The sequence below is a fragment of the Talpa occidentalis genome, unplaced genomic scaffold (assembly GCF_014898055.3).
Source record: "Talpa occidentalis isolate TD23 unplaced genomic scaffold, MPIMG_talOcc4v2.1 talOcc4.14, whole genome shotgun sequence".
Lineage (NCBI taxonomy): Eukaryota > Metazoa > Chordata > Mammalia > Eulipotyphla > Talpidae > Talpa > Talpa occidentalis.
In genome coordinates this window covers 40,277,895-40,289,971 of record NW_023601433.1, presented here as the reverse complement: position 1 = coordinate 40,289,971, position 12,077 = coordinate 40,277,895, and the positions used below count along the sequence as shown (strand labels likewise).

Sequence of the window (12,077 nt, the reverse complement as noted above, 5' to 3'; positions counted from 1 at the left end):
TAACTATATGTCCATCTCTATTTGCCACTTCTAAATGCATGTACCTTGACCTACAGAAGATTATAATATCTTATTACCTGCTTATGTATTTTTTTCGGACCAGAGTCTTTTTTTTTTTTTTAACATTCCAATACAAGTATGATTTAGGATTCTTGGGAGTTTTTTGGTTTTGCCTATTTAAAAAACTATAATTACTTAACAAATACATAATGATAATCAGATTAACATAGGCTACAGATTATTTACCTAAATATGATCAAATACTGCTCAATGACACTTAAAGACTCAAAAGTTTGGAGTGGGGGAAAACCTTGGAAAATTTTTACTGTGTTGTAAAAATCTGCATATGACAATAATACAGACAATTCAGCTATCATATTCTAATGTGTAAGAAAAACTAATTCCTTACCATTTCCACAGCAGAGCCTGTATTCCTGCCTTTCCAAACAGGTGTTTTTTGTAAAGAATTGTACTTTTCATTCCATGTGTTAGATAAGCTTCCCTCTGTAATAAATAATTATTACTAATAAGATTTAAGTTTAGCTCAATGGATTTCATATTATGAACATTGCCTTTTTAATAATAGCAATATATTGAAATATTTACCAATATAGAAAAATACAGATAATTTTAGTTTATTAAATTATCAAAGATAATCAAAGCTCACCTGTCTTTTTCTATGAAACTCTCTAATTTGACAAGGCAATGCATATTGAAAGTATTAAATTTTCATATTAAAATATGTATGGGTTCTTTATTTCTTTCTTTTTTAATAATTCCTTCATTCTAATTTGCCAGTGTCTTAAGATACAATCTGACTGAAAGCAGGGCAATGGAAAAACTTCTATCCTTGAATTTGGAGCACATTTTTAAATGTTCTCTGCTTCAATATGTAAAACCCTTGAAATCCAAAACTGAAATGTATGTGGTGTTTCTGCTTTCCTTAATTCAAAGAAATGTCTTCAGCATTGTCTGCAATCAGAAAAAACCCAATCAAGTAACTTAGACATATTATGAAAATAAAGGATATGTTTATATGTAGAAATAAAAAACTGAGATGAATATACACAAAATTTATTTTTGTTTCCCTCTAGTAACTCATCAGCATTTTCTATATCAAATTTATATCACAGGTATATTAGTATTTTTTATAAGAAAGAATTTTAATATTGGGAGAAAAAGAATAAAGATACACTTTTCCAGACAAATATTTTAAGGAGTACAAAGAAAAGGGTGAGACAGAGTTGATCCTATTAGGCAAATACATTACTTAGGGTAGTTCTGGAAAATTAGTGTTTTCAAGCCAGGACTTAATTTGGTAACTCACCTATCGAAAGTACAACATAATAGCTTTAAAAAATAAAAGTACTAACAAACCTTTCAAAACATCTAGCTTGGTTCCAAATTTATTAACCCAGTAGAATTTTTCAAGAGATAAAATTTCAAAATAAGCTATTAAGATGGTTAGTCTAGTGTACTTACATTAAAAAAAACAGTAAGACCAAGGAATATGTCTATCTTTTTTCTCAGAAAAACGAAAGTATTATCATTGTTTTATTTCAAGAGACTTCATATTACTACTTAGAATCAAGATACTTAAAAAAATAAACCAGAATGCAAAAATACAGTTTAGTAGAGTTCTTTAATAAATGCTTTAAATCTAGTTACATTGTCTGATGTGTTTAGTTAGAAAATTCTTCAACCAGTATTTCTAGGAAAAAATTTCTTAATAATTTCTTACAACCAACAATCAATTGTCCTATTATAGCATATGGATTTAAAGTTATCATTAGTCAAAATCAATTACTCTAAAGCTATAATGAATCATGACTTAGAAAAGAGAAACACTATATAAATTAACTTATTGAATTAAATTTCTAGCTTATGCCATAGCTAAAGAATCATGCTGATTCTTACCTTTTAAACTGACAAGGGCTTTTGCTGAAGAGCCTGCAATTTAAACAAATCAATATTATTTCAGAATAAAGTGAGAGAAAAAGAATTTGGTTTGGGGATAAAAGTGATCCATTTAGTTTTAGCAATATTGAGTTTGAAATGATAGTGGACTGTGTTCTTAAATAACTAGTAATTATATTCAAGCTATAGACCAGAACTCAGCTAAGGCAAGGAAGCACTGGAAAGAGACATTTTGGAGGCTTTAATTGAAATTGTGCGAACTGGAGGCCTTTCCAAGGGAGATAAATGAAGGAAGGAAAGAGGAAGAGTAGGGGGCCTCCCCAGTAGCACAGCGGTTGAGCGCTGGGTTGCAAAGCTGCCCGCAGCCTCTGCTGCACCGGTTCGATCCCTGGCTGCCAGCGAGGGTCCCACAGGGCCCGCAGACCTCTCCTGCCACGCCCCCTGCTCCCCTCAGCAGTGTACTTTGTTAGTCTGCCTGTTCTGCTCCCTGCTCTGGCTCTGGTGAATTCTCTCATCCTCCCACGCTTCTAACTGTACCCAGTGCTTGTATAAATAAATAAATCTTTAAAAAAAAAAAAAAGAGGAAGAGTAGGCACAGAAGCAATTTTAGATCCTCATCCTGAAGTGTGCTGGTGTTGGTGAGGGAAAAGAGAAAGGGTACTTACATGTATTGAGGGAAAGATAAGAAGTGGTAACAGAGTGAATAAAACAGAAAATGGAAGAATCCAGGTACTGTCATAGTAGGCAGTAAGTCCCCTGGAAATCTAGAATGTAGTTAAATGTAGTTATGTGTGACTCTTAAAGAACCAAGCTGGAAAAGGGAGTTCAAAACAGTCAAGAGGGGCTATCATAGAGCTGGAGGGGTTCACCAGCTATAAAAAGCTCTAGTGTACATTAGAATGACCAGGAAGCACTTCATACACACAAAATCTGTACTATTAATAAAGTGCCTAAGGGGATTCTATTGTAGATAACCCTCAAGCCACTTTGTGAAACATGGGGCTACAGATTCTGAGTGACTATCAAAGTGTAAGATCTATGGGTGAGGGGAAGTAGGATAGGTAAAGAAGTTTTATGAGGGCCTCCCTGGTGGCATAGGGGTTAAATCTCAGTGCTATTACTGCAATGGCCTGAGTTCAATTCCTGTGGGCGCTAACCCACAGTTGGTACAACAGACCTCTCTTGTCTGACCTGCCGTTCCCCTTAGCAGTAAATTTGTCTGTTCTGCTCCCTGCTCTGTCTCTGGTGAATCCTCTTACCCCACTCTGCCGACCACCCTTCCTCCCCCCACACCTGCCTATACCCCAGTTCTTCTGTGCAAAAATAAACAAAATCTTTTTTTAAAAAAAGTTTTTCACTAAGTCAAAAGAACAGCTGAACCCCTATGCTTATGGCAGCACTATTTATAATAGGTGAGACCTGGAAACAACCCAAATGCCCCAAAACAGATGACTGGATCAAGAAGATGTGGTATATACACAATGGAATACTATTCAGCAATCAAAAAAGATAAACTAATGCCATTCGCAACAAAAGGAGAAAGAAAAACATCAGATGGTTTCACTTACAGGAGGAATACAGGGGAATCAGATAAGGCATTAGGGAAAAAAATAATAACAAGAAAAAACATAACAAGACAAAAATAAACAGACAACTATAAATCAGAGCCATTCTGCAGGGGAGTGGGAGGGAGAGGGATAAAACAAGGAAGGGAAGAGCTCAAGGGACTAAGGTGATAGTGCACAAGTAAACTGGTGGTAGAATTTTATGGGGACTACACCTGAGAAAAGAAAGCAAACATTGTGAAAACTGAAAAAAGATTTAAAATATTAATTAATTAACTTAAAAAACAAGTTTTTATGAGAGGGAGAGCACATATTGAAAACCTAATAATCAGACACGTACACTGTATAATAAAGGATGATCTCTCTCACTTATAAATGGAATCTAAAAAAAAAAATACAATCAAACTCACAGATACAGTGACGCAACTGGTGATTGCCAGAGGCAGGCAGGTAGGAGGTGGGTGAAACAGGTGAAGGCACAAACTTTCAGTTACAAGATAACTCACGGGGATGTAATGTACAGCATGGTGGCTACGGTTAACAATACTATAATATTAAAAAAAGCAGATCTTAAAAGTTAACAATACTATAATATTACAAAGAGCAGATCTTAAAAGTTCTCATCACAAGAAAAAAAATACAACTATGTATAGTGAATGTGTTCTTAAATACACTATACAAAATACACTATACAACTATGTGTAGTGTACAGTTTTCACAATGTTTGCTTTCTTTTCTCAGGTGTAGTCCCCATAGAATTCCACCACCAGTTCACTTGTGCACTATCACTGTAGTCCCTTGAGCTCTTCCCTTCCTTGTTTTATCCCTCTCCATCCCACTCCCCTGCAGAATGGCTCTGATTTATAGTTGTCTGTTTATTTTTGTTTTGTTATGCTTTTTCTTGTTATTATTTTTCCCCTAGTGCCTTATCTGATTCCCTGTATTCCTCCTGTAAGTGAAACCATCTGATGTTTTTCTTTCTCCTTTTGTTGCGAATGGCATTAGTTTATCTTTTTTGATTGCTGAATAGTATTCCATTGTGTATATACCACATCTTCTTGATCCAGTCATCTGTTTTGGGGCATTTGGGTTGTTTCCAGGTCTCACCTATTATAAATAGTGCTGCCATAAGCATAGGGGTTCAGCTGTTCTTTTGACTTAGTGAAAAACTTTTTTTTTTTAAACTTGTCATGGTAATCATTTCACAATATATACAAACACATATAAACATATAAAGCAAACACAATGTTATATGTCAGTTATATCTTCATTACACAACAGAAGTTAGGAAAAAACACTTTCTACACTCCAAAAATAAACACTGTTCATAAAACTCTAGATGAGCAAAATCTCCCTCTTCCAACTTAAAAATTGTTTAAAACACCCTTTTGATTATAGTCAAATTATAACAAAGTAATCCCCAGGGAAACAGGAGGCTCCAGAGTCCTTGCCCCACCCAAGGAGGAGTGGAGCTGAGCAAGGCAGAGAAACCAGAGAAGACAGAGAGAAGGAAGGAAGGAGATCAAGAAGAGAGCCTGGAGGAGGCACATGGAGCAGAGAGACATGAAAAGAAGCTGCACTTGCTTCTCTACCTTAGACTTGTACCTTAGTCTTGGCAGCCTTTATCTTGACTTGGGTTTTGGTTTTGCTCTTTTCCTTACAACCAGTCTGGTCCCTCCTGCCCCTTTCCTATGGGTAGAAAGTACCTTAGAGTTGGGGCAAATTTTCAAGCCTCAACAGTTCTGCTTGGGGCCAACCCTGTTTGGCTGGGAATTTATCCACAAGGGGATAGATAATTTTTGTGTGTCATGTGAAAATTATTTTATCTATTCTTTACCTTCTTTTTATTGCACACTAATTGTATTAAAGTTATTTTCTATTGAAGGTCTGATACACTAGAGCATTTTTTGTCCTAATGCAGTGGATGGCAGAACCTGTGTAGAATGGGCAGGTTTGGGGGGCCCCGGGGTACTCCTTCACCCTGCCCTGTAACAAAATTATTATTTATCACTCCTCATTTAAAAATTTGTTTTACTTTATTTATTTTTTTAAAAGATTTATTTATTTATTCATACAAGAACTGGGGTACAGGCCAGAAATGCTGTGGGGGGTGAGAGGACTCACCAGAGACAGAGTGGGGAGCAGAACAGGCAGACTGACTGAAATACACTGCTGAGGGGAGCAGCGGGAGAGACAGGAGAGGTCTGCTGCGCCATGTGGAATGCTCTCTGGCTGGCTGGGGATTGAACTCGTATTGCAGAGGCTGCGGATTACTTCATAGTGAGGTGTTTAACCCCTTGCGCCGCCAGGGAGGCCCAAAATTTGTTTTACTTTAGAACCATCTTTTTCTCATCTAAGTTACTATGATAGTCATATCAAAGCCTCTCTTGCTTTCATTCTACTCTCTTGCCTGGATATGGGAATGGTTGTTAATGGGACATCCTAATAGCTTCTATGGGCAATCATAACCAAAGACAGTAAAGTTGTTGGGGAAAAGGGGGAGAGATGCCATAATGTCTTGCTAAAAAGCCTCAACCAATACAACACAGCTGCACAGCAACAATAGTAGATAGGGCACATACCATGGTGTTACCAATAAAAATACAGTTTATTTGAGAAAAAGTAGTAACCACTCACTGATTCACTGAGTGTGTATAGAGTGCTCTAGGAACTAGATATAACAGCATGCAAGACAGCCAAAGTACCTTCTCTCAAGGAATTGAGTATAGGGAAGAGTAACAAATAAATATACAAATCAAGTGATGATAAGCATGGGGGCGGGGAAGGATAATAAAGCAAAATGATAAGATTAGGGAATGTGGAGTGGGAGAAGAAAAGAGTAGTTTTACATAAAGTTGTTTTTGATTAGCTTCTCTGAGAGGCAATATGTGAGTGGAGACTGAAGGAGAGGTGTGAGCCTCAAAGAAACATCCATTCCTTTTCCATGCAGGGGATTCTGACCTACTACTTTTAATCTTTTTCCTGATTTGAGAAGCATTATAACATAATAGTTAAGAGCACATCTCCAATTTCTTGAACTACTAAACATAGAGCTTCCATATGATCCAGCAATTCCACTCCTATGTATTTACCCAAATGACACAGAAACAGTAATTCCAAAGGGCACCTGGACCCCTATGTTTATAGCAGCACTATTTACATAGCTAAGTTATGGAAGCAACCCAAATGCCCAAAAATAGATGACTGGATCAAGAAGATGTGGTATATATAAACAATGGAATATTACTCAGCAATCAAAACAGATAAACACATGCAGTTTGCAGCAACATGGATGGAGCTAGAAGGGATCATGCTCAGCGAAATAAGTCAGAAAGAAAAAGAAAAATACTGGATGATCTCACTCATAGCAGGAATTTAGAAAACCTAAATAAGGGACCAGGAAAAAGACTAATCAGTACAAAGTAAAAATCAAAATCAACAAGCAACTATAAACCAGAGACACACTACCGGGGTGGTGGCGGGGGGCTGGAGGGTGGTGAGGGGTGAGGGGAAAGGAAGGACTAGAGTCAAAATGGGGGGGGTGGGTGCAATTGTATGGTGAATATAACCAAAATGAAAATGCATACATTGTGCAAAGATGAAAAAAGATGTAAGAATTATATAAAATAAAATATTTAAATTAAAAAAAAAAAAAAGAGCACATCTCTAGACTAGCTATGTCTGAATCTTGGCCCTGCCATTTTCTTATGGCGTTACTCTCTGTGTTGCTAATTCTTCATTTGTAAAATGGGTATTAAATGAGGTAGTAATATATGTAAAGGTGTTTAGAAAGCAATGCATATAGCATATGGCTAATTTTCATATCATGCTAACTGTTAGTTTACTTTGGTCAGTCAAGAAGACTATTAAGTTGAGAACACGGATTGTACAGACAAGTGAATGTGATTGCGAATATTGCTTTAACTGGGATGTTCATTCAGTCATTCAACAAGTGTTCGCTGAATGATAACACATGTGGCACTATTCAAGGGAAAAAGATAGAAAAAATATCTCTAGAGAAGTAACACTCTAGTGGGAGAAGATACATGATAATTGAATACATAAAATACTAAGTACACTATTTAATTGCTATAAAGAAAATAAACAAGGTGATCTCAATGTAGGGAAGTTACATGGGATAGTCAGAGAAAGCTTCTCTAAGGAGGTCAAGTCTGAAAAGGATTTGGCACAAGAAAGTATGAGGTCAAAGCAATGTGTCTGGACAGAAGAAATAGTAGATAAAAAGTTGTGACAGAGAACGTTTATTATATTCAAGGAATGGGAAAAACGGTCACTGTGCTTGGGGAGTAACTAGCAAGGGAAGGGGGGGCATGAAAAAGGTCAGAGAAGCTAAGTGCTATGCATGGAACTAGAATGAAGCTTGAAGAAAAACAGAAATGGCACTTTCTCTGGTAGGGCTTCTAATCAAAACTACCCAAGCAATCATATTAACAATGTAAAGCCTCAACTGTGGCAGCTGCAACTAAAAAGTTACATAGTGGTATGAAAAGATTTAATAAGATGTAGTCTTTGTCAGGGCAGACAGAAAGTAACTTCTGAAGAGGTTAAAAATGAAATCTAAAGGATAAGTAAAAGTTAATTAGAAGTGAGGTGAAGGAAGAGCATTGCAGGTAGAGTGAGCAGCATGTGCAAAGGTAATGCAGGAAAAAAAGCCTAGCAGTATAACGAATGAGAAAGGTACAAATTAGCTCCAAGGGATAGAATAAGAGAAAGAGGGTACAAAATGAAGCTGGAGGGCCTCCCTGGTGGTGCAAGGGGTTAAGCACCGCACTATGAGGCAATCCACAGCCTCTGTAGCACGAGTTTGAGTTCAGATCCCTGGCCAGCCAGGGAGAAACCCATATGGCGCGGCAGACCTCTCCTGTCTTGCCCGCTGCTCCCCTCAGCAGTGTATTTCAGTCAGTCTGCCTGTTCTACTCCCCACTCTGTCTCTGGTGAGTCCTCTCACCCCTCGCATCTCTGGCCTGTACCCCAGCTCTTGTATGCATAAATAAATAAATCTTTAAAAAAAAAAAAATGAAGCTGGAGAGGTGGGAACGAGCCAGATCACAGTGTTTTAAGCACAACTAAGCACAGTCATGTGCTACTTAATGATTTTTATCATGACAGACTGCATATACAACAGTGATCCCAATAGGCTTTACCACAGAGCCTAGGTATGTGACAGGTTATACCATCTAGATTTGTGTAATTACACTTGATGTCCCCACAATGACAAAATGGCCTAACAAAGCATTTCTCAAAACATATCCTCATCATTAATTGGACATATACATTTTGAAAGGATCACTTTGGCTATACTCCACATAGGTTAAGGGGGTAGGAATAAGACAGTGGATTAATGGGAAGCTCAAGTGCTTAGTGCAGAGAAGAGTTGGTGACAACTTGCACTAGGGTGACCATGAGAAGTAGGTTGGCCAGAGAAACTATTAGAAGATAAAAGTGATAAAACTAAGAAAGGTTTGAATAAAGGAAGTGAAAAAGAAGAAAGTGTCAAAGATAACCTGTAAATTTCAGATGAGTGCACAGTGGAGTCATTCATTAAATCAGGAACCACTGGAAGTATCTCTGTTCTGGGTTGGGATTATGAGGTAGATCTTGACCCCATGAAGTTTGATGTGTCTCTGAGGCATCTAAGAGGTCATGTGATCTAGGCAAGAGATACCAAGTACAGGAGTTCAGAGGAAAAATTTTGGCTGAAGATACCCTAAGTTTCCTCACATTAAAAAATCAAATAAGAGTAATAACCTCAATAGTAGTGAGGATTAAATGGGTAAATGTATATAATATACTGGGCACAGCACCTGGTTGGTAGTAAGTACTTTTAAATGGTAGCTTTTAATTATTGATAACGTAATACTATGTATTGGCTAATCAACTAGCCCCCTTGACCAAAATTGGCAAAAAAATATTTCCAATATCAAACTGAAATGACTTTCTCTTTTCAAGACTCTGCTCCAGTTTCATTAGTAATGAAGCTTACCCTACATTCAATTCCATATAAATCAAGTTTTGTATATCTATTTGTGGCACTGAGTGACAAACCAGGTAAGACGATCCCTGCTTTAAACAAGCTGTTGTCTAGCTAAGCAAGACATACTCCACACAAACACACCTGCACGCCCACATATGACACAATGTACCAGAGATGTCACCAAGTAATAAAATTATGTTCTATAGTTTGAAAGTGTAGTTGGAATTTGAACCCTAGTGTGAGTGCCGTCTCTACAAGGAAGTCCTCAACAAATGTTTAATTATGATGTGCAAATATTCCAAAGTTATTAAAAGAAAGTGCTTAAAACGTCTCATTTTAACAGAATGACTACAGTAACCAAAATATGAACTCTAGTACTTATGACTTCCAAGAGGCAGTAAAACATGTTGAAGATGAAGATAGCAAGGATTTTCAGATGACAAGCACAAGGAGCTTAGCAGGCCACCCTTATTTGGGGGCATCCTAAATCACAATCAACTGTATTCTCCAAAGAAGAGACAATAAAATTTGGGGATGGTCTACTGTTGTGCTACAGTTCTGCCAACACAGCAGCCACAAGCCTCAGATCACTATTTAAAATTAGTGAAAATTATATAAAATTTAAAATTTAATTATTCAGTCACTCTAAACCACAGCTGAAGCATCCCACTGTGGCATGAGCCAGTGGCTACCCTACTGAATACTGCCAAATCGAACACAAATATAGAGAACGTCTATTGCTAACTCTCAATACAATTTTTCACCTGTTTGGCAACTGGAACTTCTATTTTAACTTAATAACAGGTTGACATTATATGATTCTACAAAGTAGATAGAATTGGTTGTGTTCAGCTCTTATCTTAAAAGCCATATGTTACTGGCCTCTTGCACAGAGATTTAAGTGATTTTAGCCTTTTGTTTTTGTTATAGTAAAATGCTCAGAATTATACATACACACGAACTGAACAGTGAGTGTGGGCCAGGACCCTGTTTGTAAGGAAAACATTTCGCATTTTTATATGCTTTACACAGTACTTCAAATCATAAAATTAAGTTTCACTGTGCTTAAAGCACAGAAATAGTAATTTCCTTACTAAACACAAATGAGCATACCTGTCTGAGAGGCAGGGGGAGGGAACACGGCTGGGGGGCGATGCACGCGGGTGGGTGTCTGAAGAGTGCAGCCAGTGCAGGCTATGATGGTCACATCCACGTATAAAGGCACCCCACCACTCTCAGATACAAACGCACACAAGAAAGTCGGGGGTGGGGTGGGGGTAGGGGCTGCTCGAACACTTGTGTACCCAGTGGGATTATCCCTGGAGCGGTCCACAGCCACCTGTGGTCCCAGGGGAAGGGGCCAGCCCTGTGACACGGAAACACTTCAGGGGTGGACACAGCGGAGAGGGAAGGAGGACGGCGAAGATCACAAGTGTTTGTGGAGACGGGAACTGTGCCAGGACAAGATCAGAGGCTGGGGCCAGACGAAGGGGCTGTGACCACTCCCTCCCCCGGCCCGGCCCTCCCCGGCCCCCGGCCCTGCGAGTTACATAACCCCGCCAGGCGTCCCTCAGCGCCCGGCGAGCGGTGCCGGCGGTGAGGGCAGCCCCAGCGGCCGGGGGCCGCTCTTCCCCCTCCTCGGCCGGGGGCGCAAGTCGGGCCAGGGGAGCAGCCACCGCCTCCGCCCGGCACCAGCTGGGCCCCCGGGCTTTCGGCTTCCGGCCCTGGCGCTCACACAACCCCAGAAACCAACACACAGACACCATAACAAAGGCGGCGACGCGGCGGCAACACCGGGGTGAGAGGACTAGGGGACCACGGTGGGGCTGGCAGTCGGCCCATCTGCCGGACGGAGGGCACGGCCGCCGGTCCCGGTCGGTGCAGCCGGCGGTCAGGCGGCCGGCGGGAAGAGGGGGGTGCTCTGAGGTGCTACTCACTCTCGTCAGGCAACTGGTCGAGCTCCGCCATCTTGAACGAGCCGCGCCGCTTTTTCAAAGGCTGCCCGCCGCGGTGCATTGTGGGGCGGAGACTGTCTTTGCGAGGGAGGTTCGAATGCGGAGCTCGCTGCCCGCGGTGCGGCGCTCCTCCCGCCGCGGCCGGCTGAAGGCGGGCCCAGCTCCGCCCGCGCCCGGCCGGGGAGGGGGTGCGGCGGCGGGGGCCGCGCCTCGTCCCCCGCCCCCGTCGGGGCGGGCGGGCGGGCGGGAGGCCGAGCCGAGAGGCCCGTCTCGCGCCGCCCCTGCCCGGGCCTGGAGCCGGAGCGCGGGGGGAGCGCGCGAGCTCCCGAGTCCCGCCGGGCCGCGCCGCCCGCCCCCTCCGGGGCTCGCTCCCAGCGCGCGTTTCGCGTCTCGCGCTGCAGCTGCGGGAACTGCAGGCTGTTTGTTCCGAGTGGGGAGCGGGAGGGAGGGAGGGAGGGTGCAGGGGGACCCCGGCGGCCTGGGCGGGGGACGGAGAGGAGGCACCTGTGGGCCGGGCGCGGGGGCCTGAAGCCCTTGGCTCTGGGTCGCGTTACCCGAGGGCCTCAACTCGGAGTACATTTTCCCCTGTTCCAAGCCCTACGTTTTCTCTGGCGTCTCCATCTCCTCCTTCCACCGGAAAACTGG

General features: G+C 41.2%; 1 protein-coding gene across 1 annotated transcript in view; it reads right to left on the bottom strand.

Annotated features, from left to right (window-relative positions):
• LIN9 (lin-9 DREAM MuvB core complex component) overlaps window positions 1–11,835 on the bottom strand; it is a 70,442-nt gene extending 58,607 nt beyond the window's left edge. The window contains exons 1-3 of the mRNA XM_037510346.2: window positions 11,415–11,835; window positions 1,918–1,950; window positions 410–504 (exon numbers count right to left, since the gene is read on the bottom strand). Coding sequence (XP_037366243.1) covers window positions 410–504; window positions 1,918–1,950; window positions 11,415–11,493 — 207 coding nt within the window. The 5' untranslated portion in view covers window positions 11,494–11,835. The remainder of the gene's footprint in view (window positions 1–409; window positions 505–1,917; window positions 1,951–11,414) is intronic.
• Window positions 11,836–12,077: the final 242 nt, after the last annotated feature.